The sequence below is a fragment of the Poromitra crassiceps genome (assembly GCF_964638095.1).
Source record: "Poromitra crassiceps genome assembly, chromosome: 9".
Taxonomy (NCBI): Eukaryota; Metazoa; Chordata; class Actinopteri; order Beryciformes; family Melamphaidae; genus Poromitra; species Poromitra crassiceps.
The window spans coordinates 56,776,825-56,804,736 of record NC_139630.1 but is presented as its reverse complement, the minus strand read 5'-3'; the positions used below and the strand labels follow the sequence as shown (position 1 = coordinate 56,804,736).

The following is a 27,912-nucleotide window of genomic DNA, read 5'->3' as shown; positions in this document are numbered from 1 at the left end:
CTCCTCTGGTCGTTAAGGGGCGCCTGTTCGGAGGGAGGGGAACTGGTTGGAATAGCGTGAACCTCCAGATCGGCAGAGGGTGGAGCAGCAACCAGGATAAATAAATTCAATTAGCACTAATGGGGGATAACAATGGGATAAAAAAATCATGGAAAATATATATATATATATATAAAAAAAGAAAGAAATGCATCTCTGTTATGCTGTTATTATTACCTGTGAGTGAATGACTGATGAGAGTGGACATCCCTACATCCCTGTTGCCATGGTAACTGATGAGAGTGGACATCCCTACATCCCTGTTGCCATGGTAACTGATGAGAGTGGACATCCCTACATCCCTGTTGCCATGGTAAGGGATGGATCTTTTTTAATGCAGGCTACACAATCATGTGAGAACACATTTTGAACATTTGTACCGCACTTTTTTTCCTGAACGCAGCCCTGATTCCAAAAGTATTCATTTTCCAATATTATTCGAGCACTGGTGTTCACGAAAACAACATGTTGCTGACAATAAGCAAATACAAAATACAATGTCTTTCACAAACATGTATTATCACTACTGAATGACTGTTGATCGACATAAGCCTGCATACCTTACATCTGACCTAAATGTCGGAGTTCCCATAGTCACTAGACACAAACACACAATGACAATGCACAGCCATGCGTGTAGTAAGTTTAATTACAAATTGGTAAAAAATAAGACCACAAAAATACATCTTGTTTTCACATATATACATTTATATGTATACCTAAGAACTATGTAGACACCACATGTCTCAAGTACAGACGGCGATGACTGCATTTTTAGTGGCTAACCTTGAGATGGTCGATACAAGGCCGGACTTCTCTAACCTGACCCTGCCAGATGGACACGGTGTGAACACAATACCGCCCCTGTCTGGCAGCGTCAGGTAAGGACTTCTCAATACTGTACAGGACAAACTTCATACAGACTCAAATCTACAGCTCCACAGAAGCTTATTACGTCAGAGGTGGTCTGGTTTTAAATCTTGGCGATTTAACAATTCCTATTTGGAATCAAGTCTTTTCCTGAACACCCGTTAGGTAGATTTGGCTCAGACTGAGGTGTGGGGTGCGTTTAATCCGTCGTGAACAACAGGTCAGTAGATCTGTCGACGGACGATCCCTCCCTCCCGCACGCACACGCACACGCACGCGCACGCACACGCACACGCACACACACACACACACACACACACACACACACACACACACACACACACACACACACACACACACACACACACACACGATTTGAGCTGCAACAATTAGTCGATGAACTGATCAGTCGATTGGCAGAAAATTAATCGCCAATTATTTTTATAATTGATTGTTTAGACAATTTTTTATGACAGTAAACTGATTATCTTTGGGTTGTTGTGGACTGTTGGTCAGGACAAAAGAAGACATTTGCGGATGTCATCTTGGGCTCTGTGGAAAAAGTCAACATTTTTCACCATTTTGTGACATTTCATAGACCAAACGACTAATCGATTACTCGATAAAATAATCGCCCAATTCATCGACAATGAAAATAATGGTTAGTTGCAGCCCTACCGATGATGTTAACACTGTGTGTGAGAGCAGGAGGAGTAGAGGTACAGTAAGATGAAACTGTCGATGAGAAGGACGGCATAGAAGCACCTCTGGGTGTGCAGACTGCGCCCCCTCTGGAAGCGAGTCAGTAACACAGCCAGCAGCAAGAAAAAGGTGGCTATGTTCAGGATGAGAAAGAGTCTTATATAGGAGGCCGCGCTGGACTGACCCTCGCTGCCAGCGGTGGCTACCATATGAACCTCTTTGAATTTACGCCCCTTAACAAAACCCCCCTTTCGGTTTTTGCGGCCATCTGCGTAATCCATAAAGGCCCGCGAGTCCCCCTCTCCCTCCTCTGGACTTTCCTCGAGGACACGCTTTGAAGTCCTCTGTCTCTCCTTCTTGTCACTCACCTCGACCTGTGCAAAAATGTCAGGCATGCTCTCGGAGAGCCTCTCTCCAAGGTTCATCTTCTTGCCCCCTTTCCCCTTGCCCTGTTTCTTAGACATGGCAAACATCTTCTCGATGATCTCCTCCGTCTTCTTTTTGTCGGAGAACTGGAGCAGGCGCTCTGCAGTCTTGCGGAAGCTGGCAGTGTTGAGAACCCGTCCCAGGATGTGTCTCTCCATCTGCTGGAAGACGGGCTTGACGTGCTGGAGGTTGTCCTCCACCACGTTGACGTACTCCTCGACTTCCTCCGGCGAGCTGTCCATCGCGGCCGCCGCTGCCTTCTCGAATACGACCTTCTTGTGGTCGAAGAGCACCATGGCAAACAGGGGCTTGCTGGTGACCTCTCCTGTCAGCAGGTAGATGGTGTAGGTGTGTTCCTTGGTGGCCAGGTAAATATCCACTCTCTGGTCGTCGCTACGCAGGCTGAAGCTCTGCACATCCACCCCTGGTCCATAGAAAATGTAGGCCACCCTGGTGTGAGGGTACCTTAGTGGCATTGTCACATTCACATAGTTCGAGCCATTATATGGATAGCCACGAGGGTAATTCCAGTACCCCACCACCCCTTTGTCACTGAAGCCCGTGTCGTCCATCCAGAACATCTTATACGCGCTCTCACCACGTGACACAAACGCTCCGTGCACGCCGTCTACCTTCGTGTTCTGGAACGGCAGGTCGGTGTTGTGGAAGAAAGCGCTCATGGCCCTGGTCGGGCTGTCTGGATCCAGGTGTATGTGATCCACCAGGACCAGGAGCTGGGGATGAAGCAGGAGCACGTTCCTCTGGAAGCTCCTGATCTTCAGGTCGGGGTTGTAAGCAGACTGTCCCTCGCCACGGATGAACACCATCCCCTGCCTTTCCATGGCGGCCTCTACCTTCCCCTGGGTATCAGCCGCCAGGCCCACTTTGTACTTCAACCACTTGGAGTCACAGGCTTCTGTGACCTGGCCGGCCCACGGCTTAAAGCAGCTCCCTGAGACCGCCGGGCCAAACAACACCGCGTTGTTCAAGAAGGTGTATTTGGGTCCATACAGTGCCTCGGTGATGAAGGGGACACCGTTGGGCGCGAAGGTGAACGTGTTCTGATCCGGGTGCTCGTGCCCGGCGTTGAAGTTCCTCCACCCTTTGATCCAGTCTTTGTACTTGTTCCTGTGGACGATGTCGAAAATGGCGCGTCCGCCCAGCTTCCCCGACTTGAAGGAGAGGAAGGTGCGGTTGGTGCCTGCGGGTAACGCGCCTCCGTAGGTGACCACCCCCCAGTCCTCAAAGTGGTGGAGTTGGGAGGTTCCGAAATCTGACGGCGGTTTGGGGATCAGGCCTGGGTCAAACCTGCATAATACGATGATAGGATAGAGATTAGAAATACAGTTAAACAGATCACAAAATAAATAGAAATTGATTTATTTTTAAATAGATTTAAAACATCCATAAAAATCCACCGGGAGAATACATTTACACTGCTGTACCGTCAAGTTTTAAATGCATTTCAGGAGTTATTTTGTGTTGAAGTGATGCAATTAACTTTTTTTTGGTGTACCCACGTTTCCTCAAGCTGCCTTATCTACATCTACTTCAGCTAGTGTTTTCCTACGTTTCCCAGAATGCATTTCGATCCGGCCAGAGAAACCTGCTGCTGTTGCTGCTATCAATGAGCGTGTGCAAACGAGGGCATGTCGCATTAGACCAGCTACCAGCAAGCCCTAAACGCCCAGGAGGGAAGAGATGTGCCTGCAATCTGCTCAGTCACCACCATCCTCTCACTCCTTTGAGTGGCTCCCCCCTTCTAGAGGACATCTGGACGTACGTTACTTCAATTCTCCCATCCCCTCCTAGCTCACAAGACTCCTCAACAACCATACAGCACGAGCAGAACTTTCACTCTTCATTTTCCCCCACTCTACTGATATTATACAGCATTCCCCCTTCTTCACATAGGATTTGCCACTAGATGTTATTACTTACATTTTATTGTAGACCAATTACATTTTTATTGAAAATGTATCTTCAACTCTGCGCTGTTTTTAATGTACTATCATGTATGTGTGATTTGAGTCTGTAAATGACTTTGAAGCACGAATAAAACGTACTACTACTAACTAATCAAATATTACTAATCAATCATGTCTGTGATGACGGCTGTACTCCTTACTCAAAACACAACAGTCTTTATTACAGTGAGTTATTACAGTCTTTGTCTTGACATGTGCCTTATTGCACCTTGTCCCCCCCCAGACCCCCAGCCTAACTTATACTTATTTAAAATACTATAAATAAATAAATACTTAGTATTGTTATTTTATTCTCATCCTAGCATTTTATACCCCTGTTGTTTTGTCTTTTACGTGTATTCACCTGTACCGTGGATTGAGAGATACTGCATTTTGATGCTCTGTATGTCCTGTTGATATGGCAGAATTGACAATAAAACTGACTTTGACTTTGAACATGTCTTCTGGCTGCATTGCATTCTGGGTTATTATGACTACTGCAGTTGGAGAAATTGATCTCTCTGCCTCTCCGATGATCAACTGTACTGTAGTCATGTGGGCCATGGATGTCAGGTGCACTTACTGTAGCCTGCTACAGTCAAGAAACAGGGTGTAAACGACCACTTTTCAAGTCAACTTGGCATCTCAGGGCTTGTGGAGACTTGGATTATGCCAGGTGACCAGTATGGAGGCTTTATATTCTTATTTATTTATTTATTTATTTATGTTGTTGTTGTTGTTTTTTATGTTTGAAAGTTGGTCACTCTGCAACAGTGTTTTCGCTGTGGAACTCCACAAATGTTTAGTAGAGAATGACTGAATTTAAATTTTTGGGTGAACTTATCCTTTAACTGTACACATCATCAAACAACAAAATAGCAAGGTGCACGACTGACCAATATGTGTTTTGAACTGTCAAAGAGTTTGAAATACCAGATGAACTCTGTGTGGAGCGTGCACCAGCGCTGTCCTTTGCCAGCCTGTCCGGGCCCGTCGGTCACTCGGTTCTGGTGAATGAGACCTGCCAGCCAGTTCCCGCTGCCGTTGCGCATCACATAGCGGTCCAGGAAGACCAGCTGGCTCTCCGGACCGTAGAACCAGTTGTAGTTGGAATCAGCAATGGCCACAGTCCTCTGAAACCCTGGTGAGACAGAGTAGCAGAGCAGGTGAGGCTCAGAGAGACATGTCGATTATTTTACAGTTCAAAACACAGACAGAGCGTTTCTGGCCTAGCTTGACGAGGTTAGGGGTGATGGGTGACTCGCCCGGCCGGTCTTTCTCCCTCGTGTGGGATCCCACTCATTTATATATGTATATATATTTACAGGCATAATTTATATATATATTTACAAGCTGTATGTGACTGATGGCACTAGTGTATGTATGTTTTTTCTTTCTTTTCTTTTCTTTTACTGTATCCGAGTTTGTTTGTTTGTTTGTTTTTGGTTTGTTTTTCTGTGTTCTAAAAAAGTTAAATTGCTAAATAAAATAAAAATAAAATAAAATAAACAGACAGAGGACAACTTTAATAGTGGCCATTCAAATGGATTTCATGCACAACATTGTTATCCTGACTGTTGGGTAAATATGACTTTGACAGCTGACATGTTGATCTACTGATTGGTGTGTGAATACTTTACAGCAGTGTTGGGTCCAGGGTCCTTGAGGGGGTCCCCATTTTAGAAAAATGGGGGGTAATTTAACTTCACAGCTAAAATATGATCCGATGGGGGACCCTGGGACAGAATTTGATCAACTGGGGCTCCATGGTCTAATTTGTGTCAGGTTAGCGGTCCTTGACGTGAACAAGTTTGAGAAGAACCACTGGTTTACACGGCTAGGGTTATGCAAAAATTTATAGAAATCTTACCTTAAACAATGTGTGGATTCTGTGTAAAATCCGACACACGACAGAGACAACATAGTGCATGTACTATGTATGTATGTATGTATGTATGTAACAAAAGTTAAATAAGTCAATCTTGCCACCAATATTAAGCGTTTGAAAGCAGCAGCTCCCAGCGCTCAGTCTCATCCTAAACACAAACTGTTGACATTCATTTTGTAAACATCGAAAAAGACAAACTTGCAGTTTGGTGTGTGGAGAAGATGGGTGTTCAAACCAAGCTATTAGCAAATAAAAACATTTCACCGCAGGAACTCATTTGTGAGCCAAAGATCACCGCGATAGCTGATGTCAGAACAGACGCACAGGCTGCAACAACTAGCTGATGTCAGAACAGATAGCTGATGTCAGAACAGATAGCTGATGTCAGAACAGGCTGCAACAACTCCACATGCTTGTGGTTTTGTAAAGAGTGCCTCATTACAGCGCTGGAGCTATGAGCGCCACGAAGCGTTGAGCAAACACACGCTCCGAGGCAATCGTCAATAACCAACGTTGTTGGCAACGAGCTTAGTTGATATTATGACTGTTACTGATATTCAAAACAGGCCACACACACACACACACACACACACACACACACACACACACACACACAGTGAGAGGAGAGCAACTATCCGGCCTGCAAATGGGGCGGTCGAGGATAATCTGGCCTTGTCTTCCTGTCCAGGAGGAGAAAGCTGCCTTGTCTTCCTGTCCAGGAGGAGAAAGCTGCCTTGTCTTCCTGTCCAGGAGGAGAAAGCTGCCTTGTCTTCCTGTCCGCCGCTCTCCTGGCCAATCAGAGGTGCCTTCTGAATGCAGCAGTGCCGCGCAGCCCAACACACAAACTGTTGGCAGGGGGCTGTGAAGTGTCTGAGCCTGACCCGGGGACCCCCTCCTCCACCACTGCCCTCCCCCTGACCTTCAGCCTGACCTGGGGACCCCCTCCTCCACTGCTGCCCTCCCCCTGACCTTCAGCCTGACCTGGGGACCCCCTCCTCCACTGCTGCCCTCCCCCTGACCTTCAGCCTGACCCGGGGACCCCCTCCTCCACTGCTGCCCTCCCCCTGACCTTCAGACGAGCCTGACCTGGGGACCCCCTCCTCCACCACTGCCCTCCCTCTGACCTTCAGCCTGACCTGGGGACCCCCTCCTCCACCACTGCCCTCCCCCTGACCTTCAGACGAGCCTGACCTGGGGACCCCCTCCTCCACCGCTGCCCTCCCCCTGACCTTCAGACGAGCCTGACCCGGGGACCCCCTCCTCCCCCACTGCCCTCCCCCTGACCTTCAGACGAGCCTGACCCGGGGACCCCCTCCTCCCCCACTGCCCTCCCCCTGACCTTCAGACGAGCCTGACCCGGGGACCCCCTCCTCCACCACTGCCCTCCCCCTGACCTTCAGCCTGACCTGGGGTCCCCCTCCTCCCCCACTGCCCTCCCCCTGACCTTCAGCCTGACCTGGGGTCCCCCTCCTCCCCCACTGCCCTCCCCCTGACCTTCAGCCTGACCTGGGGACCCCCTCCTCCCCTGCTGCCCTCCCCCTGACCTTCAGACGAGCCTTCCAGGACAGCCAGGAGAGGAGAGCCTCGCATCCCTGCTGCTCTCAGCACAGCTTTGACATTGAAAGGCATCCAGGAAGGTAATAAGTGCACGCATGCATGCCCCCTACAGGTCACAGGAGAAGCTACTCTCCAGTGTGGTGCCCCCTACTCACAGGAGAAGCTACTCTCCAGTGTGGTGCCCCCTACAGGTCACAGGAGAAGCTACTCTCCAGTGTGGTGCCCCCTACTCACAGGAGAAGCTACTCTCCAGTGTGGTGCCCCCTACAGGTCACAGGAGAAGCTACTCTCCAGTGTGGTGCCCCCTACAGGTCACAGGAGAAGCTACTCTCCAGTGTGGTGCCCCCTACAGGTCACAGGAGAAGCTACTCTCCAGTGTGGTGCCCCTACAGGTCACAGGAGAAGCTACTCTCCAGTGTGGTGCCCCCTACAGGCCACAGGAGAAGCTACTCTCCAGTGTGGTGCCCCCTACAGGTCACAGGAGAAGCTACTCTCCAGTGTGGTGCCCCCTACAGGTCACAGGAGAAGCTACTCTCCAGTGTGGTGCCCCCTACAGGTCACAGGAGAAGCTACTCTCCAGTGTGGTGCCCCCTACAGGTCACAGGAGAAGCTACTCTCCAGTGTGGTGCCCCCAGGTTATTTTCATGCCTCATCTAATGCATCCATTGGGTAACTTTGGCATCGAGCATGCTAGGGGGCGGGGCTAGCCCAGATGTGTCAGCCATTCATAGCCAAGTAAACACTTGCTCACAGATTGTTGACTCAGTCTGAAATCTGGCTGCCTAAATATATCATAATAATAAATTAATATATGCCTATATAAATATATCCATTTCAATCAGAAATGTATCACTTTGTAACATGTCAATGTCACAAAGGGGAAAGGAGAGTGTTTGGTCACAGCAGATGACACTAACTTACCAGGCAGGATAGTCCGGTACAGGAAGGCAAAGTGTTTCAGGAGCCACGGGTGGTCGAAGTGGCCGATGGCGAAGTGGCGCTGCACCAGGAACATGTACTGGAACAGAGAGCGAGTGGTGTACGTCCCGTAGGCCACGCCTTCATACAGAGAGCCGTCCGTCACGTCCTGCAGAAGGACCATGGACTTCTCCATGATGGCAAGCACCTGCTTGGTCCAGAGGTAGGCCTCCTGAAGGTAACCTGGAACAGAGGAGGGTCGCTTTGCTTTCAGATGCTAAATGCAGTCCGAGTTTATTTTGAAGCTACATCAGCGGGCGACGTTGCACGTGTTTTGCTCTCGTTTACTAAACTGTCCAAATCTATGATCACTTTATACCAAATGGGGTGAGAAAGGCGAAAGATCTCATGTTCATGAAGAACACTCACTTGGGCACTTGTTTAGCCACACTGCATTTGGCTGTAACTTTTCATTCATTACTTTCTGTGGGCTGAGAAATGTCCTTACTCAACACCAGAATTGAGTTTGGGGGAAATCTGGTTTGAATTTGGGTAGATTTGACACACTTCTCTACTGCAGCCCTTTGTGATTTACGCTCAGAGTATTTATTTCTACATAAAAAAAAAAAAAAATTGTGCGTAATGCAGCTTTAGTTTTAACTTTAGCCAGAGGTAGTCAAGAAAGCAGACAAGACAAACACAAACGTTGCAGACAAAATAACCTACAACAACATGCCTAAGCAAAAATAGATTTTTTTTAATCGTTTTGCATGAATAGGGACTAGGGAGGGTCAAGCTGTAATCCTGTAAGTCAGTGCTTAGCTGATTGAGAATATGCTCACGAGTGAAAGAAAGCTCGCATTACGACCAACCTGCCTCAGCTGATCTCTCTTTATGTGCACGCGTTACAGTGTCACTCGTATTTATTCTGCACGTAATTCATTTAAAAACAGCATCACAGCAAACAACGTGTTCTTGGTCCTTTACCTAAAGAAACCTTTAGCAACTCTTTCCACACAGCATTTAGCTAGGCGTATGGAAAGTATGACACTGCAGCATACAACACAATGTATGCTCTCTCTCTCTCTCTCTCTCTCTCTCACTGGATCACACACATAGCGTTTACTATGAGAACCAGTGACCACATAAACACTCCAGCCACAGTTCATTGAGGAATCCTGGGGCCATCGGCGGTGGCTGCCTGGCACCCGCCCAGTCGGCTGGGTCGGCCCATCGGAGTTGGTCCACGCCGCTGTTTGGTTTGGGGACCGGTGGCCTACACAGAGCAGGTATTTACCATCAAACAGGAACTCCTCTGGCACACAAAGAGCACATTTAGCCAGACGGCGCTTCACCGGCTCCTCCGGCTCCACACTTCTGAGCAGCGCACTGTTCAGTCACCGGCAAGCGGCAACCTCCGGGCCGGGCTAGATGAAACCAACAGGGAAGTGCCAAAAGCTGTGCAGTTTCCTCGAATGGCCACTTGAGGCTGGCTCCAAAAGTGAGTCATTCCCCCTTCACCCCCATGTTAAAATGCCTGACTTTACAGCAGAAATAAACATGTTTACAGCCTGGTTCAAAAAACGGTTTTGGTCTCTAGCTAATTTCGCCTGTCATAACAACTGTACGGGTGTGAATTGTTATATAACTCACCCGTTTTTATACAGTCTATGGTTGCTAAAAGAAGTCAGATTGTATAGAAGTGAATAGAAAAATTACCTGACTTCTCACTTGCTTTATTACCTCAGTAAACACTTAGTTTATGTTCTCATTCATTATAGTTTCAAATCTTCTTTTTCTTCTTTATTTTGTAAATTATGGTCCCATTTAGAGTAAAATAGACGATAAAGTCAACTGCTTTGGGGCGTGAGTCGTGACTGTTCAGTGATCGTGCAGCTCACCAATCACGGACCAAATATGGTCAATCCTGGCCCCAAGAAAACCAAGATTGGGATTTCAAATTGGGAGTCCAGAAACCAATGGGTTTTCACGGTGGCCATGTCCATATTTGTATACAATCTATGGTCACCAGTGCAACAACAGCACAGAGATGAGCACTTAGCACCAAAGATGCCCCAAATCCTCAAAGATGATCACTTCAGCCCACATTAACAGGAGAGCACATAGCAGCCAACCTACATCACATACATGCAGCACAGTAACACCACCATCCTTCATTTCTATATTTTCTATATTTCTCTATCAATTGTTCAAATGTTATCTTTATTCTGTATATTCTTGCTACTGTTGTGTCAGCTAGAATTATCTAGACATATTTTCTGTGAAGCCCTCTGAGACATGCTTGTGAATTAGGGCTATATAAATAAACTTGACTTGACTTGACTTGACCACATGTCCTCCATTCTAGAACTGTGGCTAGTTTGCCTAATGACTAGCAGAGGAGATAATGCTGCTGAGGACTTAGGCCAGCTGTCAGCCCGGGTGCTGAGTCTGGAGCCCCAGAGAGCCATCAGCCCTGAGTGCTGCCAGTGAACTCCTCCCACACTGTGAGTGCTGCCAGTGAACTCCTCCCACACTGTGAGTGCTGCCAGTGAACTCCTCCCACACTGCAAGTGCTGACAGTGAACTCCTCCCACACTGTGAGTGCTGCCAGTGAACTCCTCCCACACTGCGAGTGCTGCCAGTGAACTCCTCCCACACTGCGAGTGCTGCCAGTGAACTCCTCCCACACTGTGAGTGCTGCCAGTGAACTCCTCCCACACTGTGAGTGCTGCCAGTGAACTCCTCTCACACTGTGAGTGCTGCCAGTGAACTCCTCCCACACTGCGAGTGCTGCCAGCGCAATGGCAAAGGTCAAGGTGCCCCATCGGTTTGTTCGCACGTCTAAATAAAACACCACTGTTGAATCGCATTCGTCGAGTCAATAAATTATCAAATGGGCACTAATTATTTCTAGTTAATTTCATATATTAGAGAGAGAGAGAGGGGGGATACTAATACTGTGAGAAATTGGGAGCTGCAGTCTTCTCTCTATTTTTATTTATTCATTTATTATTAATAGATTTGTTTTTATTAATGTTGTTGCGGTGAAACCAAATCCAACAATCTGACCCGTATCTCAGCTCAGGTGAGGCAAATCTCACCACAGCAACAGTAAAGAGCACAATGTGTGTCCGATTTGTTTGTTTTTTAACTATCCAACTGCACTGTGATTGTGGAATAAGTATTATCCATTACAATACATTGATTTTAGAAGTGTCTTAATATAGCATCTCCAGTCATTACTGTCATTCCTAACCTGCCTCTTGTCTAGCCCAAGCTGTTTCCAGGTACAAATACACAAGTCAACAGTATTATTCTACATTCAGTAGAATCCAAGTACGAAACAATAGACTTCATGCATCGATTTGGCAGACAGTTTGACAGTGTTGGTGGCCAGCGGGGAGGATGTGACAGATCGGGGTTAACTACCGATGAACTCTGGGTAAACTGTGCACAATTCTGGCCAATTAAGCGTTGAGCCTCCAGGCACCAACATGCAGGCACCTGCATCTGGAATGCACTTATCCCTCTTACCTCTAAGCTGCTCGCTGTCCTCTTATCCTGCCATCTAAGCCACTCTCCCTGCACAGCGCCCCCCTATGGACCCAAACTCAACACTTCTTGATGGTTTGTGAATTTGAGAGCATGAGAGTGTTATTTCAGGGCACACACTAAATCTGCCAAAACATTAATAACGAATATGAGAGGCGGTGCTGACTGAGTCCTAAATGTCAGCAATGTAAATCCTGCAGAAGATAGCTGCTGGAGAAGAGATAGTTCTGAAATGGGGCCGGTTCTGGCAGCACATTGCTGGCAAATGGCCATCTATTCACAGCCATCTTGACAGAATAATATTTGCATGTAATGTCATACTTTTGCACAGGAAATGAATGGTAAATAATAAATATCGGGAAATGAAACGCAGTCCGGCCTCTGCACAATGTTAGGAGAGATGCCTGGGTATGTGGAATGAGCAGGAATGATCATTCAATTGATCATTGCACGTAAATCACGTTGATGTCTGCTGTAAAAAGCATGGTTTTAACAAAAATAATATGTGGAAAACAAAACAGACACAAGCAGCGTCCAGGCAAAACTGCTTCTCATGTGTTGTAGAATGGAATGTATCAGCCAAAAGGCTGTTTACAGAGAACCACTTGAAGAAAAACACTTGAGATTAAAAGATTGACCGAGGAGTCAGAAGTCGTCTTACAGATATCTTGGCCAAGAGATGCACTCTTGTACATCCACGAATGCATACACATATTTACATGCAATGAACAGAAAGTCACAGACATTTATAGGACCCACATCAGACTACATGAGGCCTGCCGCATATTTTGAAGGCATTCTGCAGATGGCCTAGCATTCTGCAGACGACCTACAGTAGCATTCTGCAGACAACCTAGCATTCTGCAGACGACCTAGCATTCTGCAGACGACCTACAGTAGCATTCTGCAGACAACCTAGCATTCTGCAGACGACCTACAGTAGCATTCTGCAGACAACCTAGCATTCTGCAGACGACCTAGCATTCTGCAGACAAGCTAGCTTTCTGCAGACAACCTAGCATTCTGCAGACAACCTAGCATTCTGCAGACAACCTAGCATTCTGCAGACAACCTAGCTTTCTGCAGACAACCTAGCATTCTGCAGACGACCTACAGTAGCATTCTGCAGACAAGCTAGCATTCTGCAGACAAGCTAGCATTCTGCAGACAACCTAGCATTCTGCAGACAACCTAGCATTCTGCAGACAACCTAGCATTCTGCAGACGACCTAGCATTCTGCAGACGACCTAGCATTCTGCAGACGGCCTAGCATTCTGGAGACAACCTAGCTTTCTGCAGACAACCTAGCATTCTGCAGACGACCTAGCATTCTGCAGACGACCTAGCATTCTGCAGACGACCTAGCATTCTGCAGACGACCTAGCTTTCTGCAGACAACCTAGCATTCTGCAGACGACCTAGCATTCTGCAGACAACCTAGCATTCTGCAGACGACCTAGCATTCTGCAGACGACCTAGCATTCTGCAGACAACCTAGCATTCTGCAGATGGCCTAGCTTTCTGCAGACAACCTAGCTTTCTTCTGGCCTGTGGGATAGGAATATGGTGTCTGTCTATGTATGCACAATAACTCTGTAATAACTGTGTATTAACCTTACTATGTGTAACTTAAATGAAAGTGTATATGAATCCATTAACTACTGATTGTCCAAATAGAGGCTAATGTGATCAAAAATGTCCCTATCAGCCCCTCCTCTTGTTAGTTTTCCAAATGTAACAAACTGAAATGACAAGCTAGCATTCTGCAGACAACCTAGCATTCTGCAGACAACCTAGCATTCTGCAGACGACCTAGCATTCTGCAGACAAGCTAGCATTCTGCAGACAACCTAGCATTCTGCAGACGACCTAGCATTCTGCAGACGACCTAGCATTCTGCAGACGACCTAGCATTCTGCAGACGGCCTAGCATTCTGGAGACAACCTAGCTTTCTGCAGACAACCTAGCATTCTGCAGACGACCTAGCATTCTGCAGACGACCTAGCTTTCTGCAGACAACCTAGCATTCTGCAGACGACCTAGCATTCTGCAGACAACCTAGCATTCTGCAGACGACCTAGCATTCTGCAGACGACCTAGCATTCTGCAGACGACCTAGCATTCTGCAGACAACCTAGCATTCTGCAGATGGCCTAGCTTTCTGCAGACAACCTAGCTTTCTTCTGGCCTGTGGGATAGGAATATGGTGTCTGTCTATGTATGCACAATAACTCTGTAATAACTGTGTATTAACCTTACTATGTGTAACTTAAATGAAAGTGTATATGAATCCATTAACTACTGATTGTCCAAATAGAGGCTAATGTGATCAAAAATGTCCCTATCAGCCCCTCCTCTTGTTAGTTTTCCAAATGTAACAAACTGAAATGAAACGTTAACTAGTTATCTAAAATGATGACCTTTCAAAGCAAGGTTAAAGCCTCTTCAGAAAGGCCATGTGTACCTTATCTTTGTTTCTAGTGGTGCACTGAGTCATGTGACTGCGTGGACAGCCAGGTGCATTCTGGGGCTCCAGGATGTTTCCATATTATGTGTTTTTGTGATTTAAATTGTCCCTATCATCATGTAGCAGAGGTGTCAATAAGCCAAGCTTTCTTTGTCTTGAGATAAACAATGAACCAAAAGTGAACTGAGTCTGCACAGCCCGTCCTCTTTGCACCCCTGCCTACCCTCTACGGGGGGAAAAAGCCTCAAAAGGAAACCAGCGTGACCACAGTGATCTCTGTAAGCCAGCTGTCATTTAGTTCACATCAGGACTGGATCTTTTGTAGCAGAAGTCAAATCCCTGTATAAGCACACCAAGCTGTGGGCCACTAGGCCTGCTGGGAACAAGACGCGTTCACCTTCCACTGGCCTTTCTCCACAACACAAGATATTCAGTCCAGGATGTCGAGGCTGAAGTGAACAGCAAGAATCAGAGAGAATAAGCAGGAAATACTTATTGGTGCCTACAGTACGGCAGTCAGATACGTCTCCAAAATAAAATAATATAAATAAAAATTGCAGAATGCTACAGAACCCTATGGGGCATCCTGGCTGGAGAAACTTGACAAAGGATGCCGTGCAGCTAGGGTACAGTAGCTAACTCAGGCGGGCTGAACTGAAATCCCAGTCAATAACATTTTGCATAAACAAATAAAACCAGGTAATTCTCACCATGGGAAGAAAATAATATTTTTTGTCACTTTGAGGCAGGAATGATCCATTTACTCAAAAGATATAAGTGACAACTAACACTTCTGCAGAATGAAGCAATTTGAACTAATAAAAGTTGATGTTGTGGAATAATTAAACGTCCCACCTATTTAAAAGAAATTGCATTTTAAATGTATTAAATTGCTCGACTCCTCATCAAAGGGGCACTGCTCTCAAAAGCGTTGGATTTAGACCAACAGTAAATATTGTCCTAACCCTAACCTAGAAATCAGTCTCGCACTTCTAAGCAGGGTTTGACCAACTTGCGTTTTTCAAGGGCAATAATGATCAATATGTTTGGATTGAAGCTGCCCATAGCCAGGGGTTTGAGCTTATATTGAGTATCTATAAATGTGAACATTTTCAGGCAAAAGAAAACAAAATCTGAAAAATCACAAGTATTCAGTTTCGCTGCAGACTTGTATTCTTGGCAGAGTGGGAAAAGCCTGTGAAACAGCTTTCAGCTCCATGTGACAGTAAAACTCTCCAGTGAAAACCCCAAGAATGACATTGTTTTAGTTGTGTTGCAGCTCCTTCATACAGAGTGAGGCAGATGTATTTCTTTCTTAAACGGGTTTTATAAAATGGTCAAAACCATCCTGATCACATTAACTCACATTCTATTTCGCTCCTGGAATTCCACCCACGCCCAGCCCTTTTTTCAAAAATTTGAATGTAACCTGGCCAATCACTCAGGGACTGTGTACCATAGTCGACAACGTAACCAGCCAATCAGGGATGCCGCTGGAAAAACAGTAATGGCGTCTCCTGAAGCAACGTGTGGGAACATTAATGTTAGTAGAGTAAACACAGCCATAAGTGCACTTATTGCAGAAACAGACTAAGAACAAAAGTATGCACCAGCAGAGTTTCTCGGTGGAAAATACATTTTTGCCATTCTTTGGATTGGACTTGGCTATGCTGATTGGCCGAAGGAGTTGTCTGTCAAGGCAAGTACTCCCGCCCACTGAAATCGCTGTGGATGTCTGGCAGTGCAGACTGATACGTAGAGTGAAGCAGAATGTGAGATCACGTTACCAGGAGGTTTCTTTACCAGGCTATTGATACTGTAGAAAGCTGTTTACAAAAACTCAGGAGGCACAGATTATAACCACATGCATCAGACAGTGATAATCAACTCAGGAGGCACAGATTATAGCCACATGCATCAGACAGCGATAATCAACTCAGGAGGCACAGATTATAACCACATGCATCAGACAGTGATAATCAACTCAGGAGGCACAGATTATAGCCACATGCATCAGACAGTGATAATCAACTCAGGAGGCACAGATTATAGCCACATGCATCAGACAGTGATAATCAACTCAGGAGGCACAGATTATAACCACATGCATCAGACAGCGATAATCAACTCAGGAGGCACAGATTATAGCCAAATGCATCAGACAGTGATAATCAACTCAGGAGGCACAGATTATAACCACATGCATCAGACAGTGATAATCAACTCAGGAGGCACAGATTATAACCACATGCATCAGACAGTGATAATCAACTCAGGAGGCACAGATTATAACCACATGCATCAGACAGTGATAATCAACTCAGGAGGCACAGATTATAACCACATGCATCAGACAGCGATAATCAACTCAGGAGGCACAGATTATAACCACATGCATCAGACAGTGATAATCAACTCAGGAGGCACAGATTATAACCACATGCATCAGACAGCGATAATCAACTCAGGAGGCACAGATTATAACCACATGCATCAGACAGTGATAATCACCTTGGGTCATGTACACCAGGCTGCCGGTCAGCAGAGCCACACAGTTGGTGGGCTGGTGGTTGTGCAGGTACTGGAAGCCCCAGCCGCGCACGTACGACTTCTCGTACATCAGCCGCGACGCGTTGCCGATGGCCTGGAGGAAGCGCTCCTGCTGCCCCTTGCTCAAGTACTCGTACAGGAAGTCGTAAGCGGTGGCGAACCCGACCAGGGAGTGCGCCAAAGGAACTTCATCCCAGGGTGCATCTTTGACCAACCTGCAAAACAGACAGCAACAAATGGCTGAAGGCACGAGCAGAGAAATCATTTTAGGGAATTTGGTCAATAGTGACATTTTGATAATTGAGAGCAAAATATGCTTTTAAAGGGACAGTTCATCTCCCCCCCCAAAAAACTCAACAGCAATGTCTGTCAATGCCAGAAATCATGACCTCGTTACTCAAGAGAATCCACAGAACTTGCAATGAGCACTATTTTCTTACGACCAAACTACCCTCCAACCATTTCACTGCGCAGAGGGAAGCGTGCTAATGTTAACCTTACAGCTAAGCTAACCTTAGCAGCATGCTTCCCTCTGTGTAGTGAGATGGTTGGCGGGTGAAGTTTGGTCGGAAAAAAATAGTTCCTAAATGAAATTACTCACAACAAAGCCGTGGATTATCTTGAGTAACGGGGTCATGATTTCTGGAAAGAGACAATGCTGTTGAGTTTTTCAAATGTATATTTTGCCACTTTGAGCACCACAAGCCGAGTGCCATCCCGTTCCATTGTATTGGAGAGAAGGCAGACATCTCTACGGCCGATATCTGCAAAACTCAGGCAACTCACACCAAAACAATCTATTCACAGTGAATGAATAGCATTACAGGTAAGAGGGAAAATCGGTATTTTTGATTTTTGAGTGAACTGTTCCTTTAACAACATGGCAGTATACAGGTGTCAAAAGTTTCACCCTTTAAATGAAATCCAGGAAAATGTCTTTTCCTTTGCCAAGCCTTTTAATTAGCCTCTTAATTGGCCTTCAAATGTCTTTTCACTAAAGTGGCATTTTACACAGCTATTAAATCTACATGTACATAGCCGTGTAAAGAGCCAAATAAAAGTGTAGCATGTGCAAATTCCCTCCTCTTTAAGAGCAGCAAACATATGAGAATGCTGACTTCCGTGCATTTTTAAGAGCGCAAATCGCTATTGTTATAAAACAGTTAAAGGCGTTATTTTAATTATTCCACAGACTGTAATTACAGTGAAAAATGGACTTCAGATGTGGTGATGAAGCCAAACTTGTGTTCTAAACTGCCGTGATCTCACTCAGTAGAAGAACAGTGCTTCTCAACGTAGGGACCGGGGACCACCAGGGTCCTGGAGGGGGGCTCCACGGGGTCCCCAGAAAATTGATGAACTGTTAAACGTCACCATTATTTCATTTACAAGAAGTGAACACAGTTAGAGAATGTAGAAGTATGACTGTTTTGATCATAGTTTCACTGTTAAAATCATATCTAACGATAGAAAATACTGTATTCTCAGATTTAGGTTTGAGAGACAAAATCTCACCAAACGGGGGTCCAAAATTAGGGGTCCTTGATATGAGATCCACTGCAGCAGATGATGTTGTGATATAGGATGTGATATACAGTAGAATATACAAGCTATACTTCCGAATAGAGCTTCACATCTCCTCCAGCTAACAGCTGCCCCCGAAAACTCTTCAAACACTTGATTACACACATCATGATATATATGAAAGACACACTGCTCGCCCCGAGGCAGGTTCATCTCTTTCATGCTGCCAATACATCATTTCCACGTGTCAAGTGGCTGCTGAGCTTCAGTTGAGATTAATTCCCTTTAAACATGGCTATGAAACGACCAAAGGTGTGAAAGGCTATCCATATTCCATATGTTGCAAATGCGTCTATTAAAAAAGGGCAAAAATGTACACATTTTTTGTTGAATCTAGTTAATTAAGTGCTGCAAAAAGGAAGACTGTCTTATGCCAAAGCACACAGACGCTCACTTCTCTATGTTGACACATGGACCGTGTCAAAACACTGAACCACGCCACAAGCCGGAGTTTCCCCTTCGGAATATGGTTCCCTTCCACGAGTTGTCGGAGACATAATTGAAGGTCACGGAATACCACAGCTGACTGGTTCTGGAGCCGCTGTGTGTGAGGTTCTGGAGCCGCTGTGTGTGAGGTTCTGGAGCCGCTGTGTGTGAGGTTCTGGAGGCGCTGTGTGTGAGGTTCTGGAGCCGCTGTGTGTGAGGTTCTGGAGCCGCTGTGTGTGAGGTTCAGGAGCCGCTGTGTGTGAGGTTCTGGAGCCGCTGTGTGTGAGGTTCTGGAGCCACTGTGTGTGAGGTTCGGTGGCCCATAATAAAAGTGCGGCCAGCGGGAAAACGTTCGCAAACATGCTCGGTGGCTTGTGGTTTATCAGCTGTGGTGGCGCAGTGAGAAACGTCCTGCACTTTGCGTTAATACAATAAAAACCCTAGAAAAGGAGCATAGTGGAAGAGAGGTCATTGTCCATTGTCTCACAGTTCTGGAGGAGATTCAGTTCATCAGCGATGAACACAATCTCCTCATGTGTGGTTATTATGTTCAGTCCAAGATTAGAACACTAGATGATTCTGTCTTATGACTTGATTCTGTCTTATGACTTGATTCTGTCTTATGACTTGATTCTGTCTTATGACTTTATGCCAACTGAGAATTGAGGAAACGACAGTAGGAGCAGCTGTGAGCGATGCGAGAGGCTTGACTCCATCATGTGTGTAGTAGTGGGTCTGGTCCAGCTACAATCTTTACAACAGGAAAATCACCTATTTATTTATTTTTTGCTGTTCTGACACTGCCTGTCCTGAAGTTACATCATTCCAAGAGGTTATTATAGCATGCTAGCAGCTCAAGCGATATTTAGGTTGCATGAATCGAAAATCAAAGCAAAAACATAATAAATGGACTTTTATGGTTACCGTCATCGACCCCAGCGATGGATGCAACCATTCTCCAAGCATTATTTTTGAGACGTCAAGATAAAAGCAGAAGTGGGAAGTGGGAAGTGGGAAGCCTTCATTGGCTGTAATCAACTTGTCATCCATGCTGCACACTTGCCAGGCGTTTTGTTCATAGATTGAAATCACACTGTTGACAGAATGATGACTGTGAAAACGTCTCACAGGCGACAGGAAATGAATAGGAATCAATAGGAAACTATAAGAGATGAGATCACACTAGTGAGCATCACAGCAACAGCTTCTCTGTTACCAGGCGGCGAGCTTGGGGTTGGACAGATGAAGCCGATGCAGAAGTGATCAAATCTCTAGTTCCTCGAATGGCCACTTCCCCATTCACCCCCATGTTAAAATGCCTGATTTTACAACATGATTAAACAGGTTTACAGCGTGGTTCAAAACAGGGTTTTGCTCTCTATTCTCCTTATGTAGCCACGCCCATTTGACCCGGTTGTGTGGCCGTATCAAAAGTTCCGGCTAAAAAGAAAAGAAAAGAAAATGGCTGGCTGCTCCAATATCATCTAACTCTGAATGAACTAATAATTTAGCCAATTGTATGTAACATACCAAATGAAAGCAAACGGCAATGTCTAAGAATGCAACGCCATGTAACTGGCTCGTTAAGTCTCGCATTCCAGGGAATTACGTTAACGTCTGGTATACGGGTCTTATAGACGTTAGTGGCTCGAGCGCTCGGAGGAGAGAAAACTATCTGAAGCTTTCTTTGTTGGAGTCCAGGTATGTTTTACAAGAAAGTGCTCGTCATTGTCGACGATAACGTTATCTGACCTGGCTAACAGTGGATACTCGCGTGCTTGCTGTGTACCCGCTCAAAGTAGTAGTAGGCTACGTTCTTTATTTTACCCCCTGCACTGTCCGCTCCAAAAACAACTCTCTTATTTTGCGCCGTGACCGCCGGAAGTGTTAAAAGGACCCGGAAGAATTTGGCCCACTGTAAGGTCTGAACATAAGGTGAATAGTATAGACCAGACCACTGTAAGGTCTGAACATAAGGTGAATAACTCATTTCACCTTTCATGACAACTGTTTTATATAACTCACACGTTTACAGTCAAATAGGCGATAGAAAACACTGTTTTTCGTGTGATTGACAGGTCGCCTGCACAGCGATCACGTAGCTTGCCGTTCAAGGACCGATCGCAGGCGGAGCCGAGGCTCTGTGGGGAAACCCCCCGGTCTCGTGCGGTCTCGTGCGGTCTCGCGCGAGCTGTGTGAACCCCAAGATGGCGGCGGCCACACTCCCATACTCTGGGCTTCAAAACGATAATCCAAAAACCAATGGGTGACGTCACGGGGACTCTGTCCATATTTTTGAGATGGTCTAGACTCTCGAGTATGTCTGTTACATAACTTACACCCTGGGGCCCCGCTGTGAGACCAGGAGGCAGAGCAGTGTGGGACTGAACGGAGACGAGTCGTCTGGGACCCCTCCCCTCCATCACGCTCACTGCCGTGGGCCGTCCGGCTCACATCTGAACATTTCATTTCCTTTGAACGGGGGGGCACGTTCAGCAGCAACGACTTCAAACAGCTGCTAAACATATTTCCTGGAGCACAGACTTATCGGACCACATTATGCACCCCGGCTCTGCCCACGGAGGAACAGGAGAACACAATGGAGGGAGGGATTGACTATAATCCTCCGAGGGGGGAGGAGTTAGTATTAATATCCAGAGAGGATGACAGATAGTCATCACAGTCAATAACAGTTCTGTTATTTAATGAGAAAAACAGAAACAAAAGAGACAAGAAATCCTAAGAGGGTTTTATAAAGTAAGGAGTGAGCAGTAAAAGTGATTATTTTCTCATGGATTTTCGCCATAGACCGTATATTAAATATGAACGTGGCTACCGTGATGTCACCCGTTGGTTAGTGAGTTCCCCGTTTTGAGCCTTTTTGATTTTGGCATTTTGATCGTCGCCATCTTGATTATGTGGAGCCAGAAGAAACGTTTCCCACAGAGCCGCAGCCCCGCCTGCTAAGTGTCCGTGAACGGTGACGTGCGCGATCAGTGGACAGACGACCTGTCAATCACAGCCCCAAAACATAGTCTGCTTTCTCATCTATTTGACTCTAAATGAGTGAGACCATAATTGACTAAATGAACATCAGCTGTATTGAAGAAGACTTGAAACTAGAGATTGAGACATCATCTCATTAGGAAAGGGTTTACTGAGGTGATCAATCAAGTGAGAACTCGGGTCATTTTCACATTGTAACTTCCATACAATCAGACTTCTTTTTGCAGCCAGTGGAGTCGCGCCCTGCTGGCCATTAGAAAGAAGGCAGGTTTAAGGCACTTCAGCATTCGGCTTCATTCTTCACGAACGGAGCTACCCTCTTGATTTTTTACAGTCAACAGAATCTTGTATGAAAACCTATCCACCTTATTTTTGAATGCCCCACTGTAAAAAATAATTGTGGGTACAAGGTCTGGTTTAACGTGACTTATTGTTGCAGCTTTCCATTTCCTTTGTTATACTCTGCTGCAGACCCGAATTATAAACCGGAAGCTGGAGTCCGTTATAAAAGTTATAAATATAGTCACGTTATAAACAACTAACCAACGCTGGAGGTCCGTATGGAAACTTGAAATGTGTGTTACTCGAAAATAAATGGTTAAAAGTTAAATCAATTTGGTGGCGTTTTACTGCCATGTAACATAGCTAGCTAGCCGCTAACATTAGCCACAGTTAGTAGCCGACTACCCACAATGCATTACGTTATCCCAGCACCCGAACGACACGGCTGTAGAGCAGAATGGCTCTGCTGTAAAAGGGTAAAATCCTCATAGACGGTTTTTTTGTCGGGGGCTGGGGGGTTATCTAAATTGGTTACACCGGAAATAGAACCCATAGTTAACGTAAGGATATGGATATGCACGAATGTGTAAATGATAAGAGGAACAAAGACAGAAAATCTACCAACTAGGCTGAGCCGCCATCCTCTCCATGTAGTCCCTGGCCAGGTCGAGCGCCCCGGCACGGTGCGGGTACAGCAGGCAGAACATGGACAGCACTCCCAGGTTGTTCCCGTACACCTCGTTCCAGCGGGCGCTGAACTCTGCGGGGCTCCAGGGGGGCAGGTACTCCTCGGGGTGCTCCAGCATGGCCTCCCCCGCCTGGCGGATCCGCCCGGCCATGTCCCGGTGGGTCCCGGCGGCGGCCGCCTGCAGCTCCTCGGCGCCCCCCTGGCCGAAGTACAGCATGGGATGGCCATCGTAGTTCCCTCCCATGAAGGGGATTCCTCCGCTGGGGTCCGCCTCGCCCGCTCTCAGCGGGGGCCACAGCAACAGACTTATGAAGAAGACTGTGGGGGCCCCGCGGGTGTAGGCTCTCATGGTCACATCAGAGAGGGGTCCGTGGCATCGCCTGAAGGAGCTCAGCTGCAAAGGAGAGGAGGAGAGGGGGGCGGGGGGGGGGGGGGGGGGAGAGGAGGAGAGGGGGGAGAGAGGAGGAGAAAGGAGGAGAGGGGGGAGAGAGGAGGAGAGGGGGGAGAGAGGAGGAGAGAGGAGGAGAGGGGGGAGAGAGGAGGAGAGGGGGGAGAGAGGAGGAGAAAGGAGGAGAGGGGGGAGAGGGAGGAGAGGGGGGAGAGAGGAGGAGAAAGGAGGAGAGGGGGAGAGGGGGGAGAGAGGAGGAGAGAGGAGGAGAGGGGGGAGAGAGGAGGAGAAAGGAGGAGAGGGGGGAGAGAGGAGGAGAGGGGGGAGGAGAGAGGAGGAGAGGGGGGAGAGAGGAGGAGAGAGGAGGAGAGGGGGGAGAGAGGAGGAGAGAGGAGGAGAGGAGGGGAGAGGAGGAGAGGAGGAGAGGGGGGAGAGAGGAGGAGAGGGGGGAGAGAGGAGGAGAGAGGAGGAGAGAGGAGGAGAGGGGGGAGAGAGGAGGAGAGGAGGGGGAGAGGAGGAGAGGGGGGAGAGAGGAGGAGAGGGGGGAGAGAGGAGGAGAGAGGAGGAGAGGAAGAGAGGGGGGAGAGAGGAGGAGAGAGGAGGAGAGGAGGAGAGGGGGGAGAGAGGAGGAGAGGGGGGAAAGAGGGGAGAGGAAGAGAGGAGGGAGAGAGGAGGAGAGAGGAGGAGAGGAGGAGAGAGGAGGAGAGGAAGAGAGGAGGGAGAGAGGAGGAGAGGGGGGAGAGAGGAGGAGAGGGGGGAAAGAGGGGAGAGGAAGAGAGGAGGGAGAGAGGAGGAGAGAGGAGGAGAGGAGGAGAGAGGAGGAGAGGAAGAGAGGAGGGAGAGAGGAGGAGAGGGGGGAGAGAGGAGGAGAGGAGGGAGAGAGGAGGAGAGGAGGGAGAGAGGAGACTTTGAGAAAGCCTGCCCATATTCTGCACAGCCTTTTCTTACAAAGGCCCTGCATTCCTGGCATAATGAGATCCAGCTGTATGACTGATCATCCTGGCTCTACTGTTCCAGGCACTTATTGAGAGGCACAACTAGGAACTATTACCAATCTCCAAACACTGCCCCCGCACGCAGGGAGGCCTTTGCTGTGTAAATATAATGTACATGCATGCTACTGCCATGCTGATTTATTATACAGATTTCACTCAGCAGGAAACGTCTGCTCGTCTTCTTTATAGTTTCTTCGAAAATCCCTGGTCATCATTATGTGTAATATGTATTGTACAATATGTATTGTATAGCCTTCACCCCTTAAATCCTCACTTACTGCATTATGGTCGTGTTACTATGCACTTATCCACTTAACCCATTGATACCTGATGCAGCACTTGCGTGTATAGCCCACATTTGTGTGCGTATCCCTTTAAGACCGCGAACCACGTCTTAAAGGGATACGCACACAAATGCTGCATCAGGTATCAATGGGTTAAAGGTCTAATCTGGAGGTTGTATCGACACCTCGGACCACTGTGTTACCAATTATTGAATATACACGCCTTTTTCACTCAAATGAGTAGCGTCAGACAAGTCTAGCCATGCACACCCAGATGTCCAGACAAGCAGGCCTCAGTGGCGTCAATGGCCCGTTACTGAAGTCACAGTACTCTGGGTCTACCGGGCTGTTATAGACACCAGCTTTAAACTAAAGAGCTGCACTTGACAGAAAGACAGAGTTGGCCATCATCATCATCATCGTCTCCCCTCTGAACATGAGAGTAAATTCCATGACCTTAGCGCAGCTCTTGGCGATGGCCTGGTGGAAAAGCATTTGGTAGTGATTTCAACAACGTCTAGACTGCAGGCCGTTCTTATGGCGTGAGCTGTCCTGAGTGTGAGCTGTCCTGAGTGTGAGCTGTCCTGAGCTGTCCTGAGTGTGAGCTGTCCTGAGTGTGAGCTGTCCTGAGTGTGAGCTGTCCTGAGTGTGAGCTGTCCTGAGTGTAAGCTGTCCTGAGCTGTCCTGAGTGTGAGCTGTCCTGAGTGTGTGCTGACCTGAGTGTGAGCTGTCCTGAGTGTGAGCTGTCCTGAGTCTGAGCTGTCCTGAGTGTGAGCTGTCCTGAGTGTAAGCTGTCCTGAGTGTGAGCTGTCCTGAGTGTAAGCTGTCCTGAGTGTGAGCTGTCCTGAGTGTGAGCTGTGCTGAGCTGTCCTGAGTGTGAGCTGTCCTGAGTGTGTGAGCTGTCCTGAGTGTGAGCTGTCCTGAGTGTGAGCTGTCCTGAGTGTGTGAGCTGTCCTGAGTGTGAGCTGTCCTGAGTGTGTGAGCTGTCCTGAGTGTGAGCTGTCCTGAGTGTGTGAGCTGTCCTGAGTGTGAGCTGTCCTGAGTGTGAGCTGACCTGAGTGTGAGCTGTCCTGAGTGTGAGCTGACCTGAGTGTGAGCTGTCCTGAGTGTGAGCTGTCCTGAGTGTGAGCTGTCCTGAGTGTGAGCTGTCCTGAGTGTGAGCTGACCTGAGTGTGAGCTGACCTGAGTGTGTGGGATACATTATGTATTTTTGCCCCCCTCCCACATTTAAATAAACAAACACAAGCTCAATGTGTTACGTGTCCTCCTATTAGAAACTACAAACATGTCCCCTGATGGGCCAGGTTAATCCTGACCTTTGACCTTATGAAGGCTCACATTCCTCAGTGGTGCTGCATGAGGATGGTGGAGCATGTGGCCAAGCAGAGGTCAAGACAAGCAAGGGTCAATTCATCACAGGCAGACAGTAGCCTCTGAACTCTGACCCATTTTTAGGAAGCCTAATAACCAGAAGTAGAGTACTCCAGCATTTTATTTCCCTAAATGTCTCCTTAAAGATTGTGTCTGTGGCACTCAATGGTGACTTTATATTGACCTTATAGTTAAGGAGTTGTTTCATCTCCTATATGGATAGCGGTCGTTATCATTGTGATATTCCTAAAGGGCCTTGTAGTTTTACTGTGGTGTGTAGTAGGCCTCTATACTATAGCATTACTTCTGGTTTGGATTGTGCGATTTTGATCTCATTCTAGAAATAGCTAGTAATTAGCCAACACCAATGTAAACCTAAATCGGCATGTACTTCTACCCTCCCTGGAGCCCCAGATTAACAGCAGATATGACCTACCATGGGCCTACCACCATAGTAGGCTACTTTGCTATTGAATGAAATGGTTCTGACTGCTACTCAACACTGAGGCCTTGGTTGTATTAGAAGGTAATGGAGGGGTGTTGTGGTTATACCCACAAAAGTCACTCCTGGCTCCTCCAGTGCTGCTGCTGATGCCATCTGCTCCATGGGCAGTAGAACCATTTACAATTTTAAAGTTTAACATTCCTTCACAAAGCCATAGTAGGCTGATGGAAAAACTACACACAGAATATTGTTGTGAAAGTTTTACAATCACCCCCAAATTAGCAAACGCTGATTTTACAGCACTATCAATGATCGATGGTATCGATAAGCCAAATCATGTGCACAAAAGTAGCCTTGTTCCAGTCGAGCACGAATAAAAGCGTTGAAAGCAGTGAAGGCAAAAACGCGGTTGACTTTACCTGTCAGAAGCGGCGGTCACGAAAGTCTATTCCAGCCGTCATTTCTCGCCTGCAACGATCAGTAAGCGTCTCGATATGAAATCGATGGCAGTAAAGTTGTTTTAGGAGCGAGGCAAAGTTCCACTGCGCAGGGAAAGAATGTGTGTGTGAGTGAGGAGAGGAGAGGAGGGGAGGGGAGGGGAGGGGAGGGGAGGGGAGGGGAGGGGAGGGGAGGGGAGGGGAGGGAACGTCATGCCGGAGGAGAGGAGGGGCACTGAGGGGAGAGAAAGTGGCTTATAGAGGAGAACTAATGAAGTGTCTGCTCTCCTCCCACCGACTAACCTCCTGCAGGTCGATCCAACACAGCAGTCACATCTCAAGTCATTCCTATGTTCCCAGGGTCCTATTTTCCCCAAAAATATGTCACATGACTGCTCGAAAATTAATTTTGCCTATTGCAAAAACAAACATAACAGAAAAATGGCTTCAATTGGGCTCACAAGCGTACATTTATGCTATTCTGTTTAGGTAGCCTACCCCAGTATGCAGAAATATTCAAATAGAATTATGTGAAAATAACACATTTATACTGCATTCAATAAAACGGCATGGTTTTTGCAAAAACCTGGCAAAAAATGGCACATGTCTGTACTGTAGAGACTGGGATGTATTACAGAACGGGCCTACCGGGCCCAGGCCCAGGGGGGCCCCAACAGCTCAAGGGGCCCATAACCCAGAGCCTCTTCGCAGGGCCAGTGTGTATCTTCCCCGGGCCTGGGATGAAACGATCCCTTAGGGCCCCACCCCTTTATTTTTGACAAAATGTTCCATAAGTTTATAACAATTAATCTGTCTTAGCTATAGACGGTTTTCACCAGCTGCAACCCCACAGCACTTCCTTTTTCTCAGCTTCTTCTTCTGTGTTTAATGGCGGTTGGCATCCTTAATGTTGGTGTAATAGTGGCGACGCCCCTCGAAGCTTACCCCTTTACCCCCTTATGGGCGGACCTGTCCACTACACAACACTGTATTTACATAGGCTACGTTACATATTTGCGGGAATGAGAGGGATCTCACACTTGTACTGATGTCCAGCATGACTGA

General features: G+C 47.1%; 1 protein-coding gene across 1 annotated transcript; it reads right to left on the bottom strand.

The window, feature by feature from the left end:
• Nucleotides 1–670: 670 nt before the first annotated feature.
• On the bottom strand, nt 671–26,968 carry dse (dermatan sulfate epimerase). Its single transcript, XM_083643667.1, has 6 exons — nt 26,830–26,968; nt 22,861–23,321; nt 16,903–17,156; nt 8,371–8,610; nt 4,938–5,145; nt 671–3,345 (listed from the first exon to the last, which is right to left on the bottom strand). Exons 2-6 carry the CDS (start codon nt 23,274–23,276, stop codon nt 1,596–1,598), a joined length of 2,868 nt encoding a protein of 955 aa, XP_083499793.1. The 5' UTR covers nt 23,277–23,321; nt 26,830–26,968; the 3' UTR covers nt 671–1,595.
• Between the last annotated feature and the right edge of the window lie 944 nt (nt 26,969–27,912).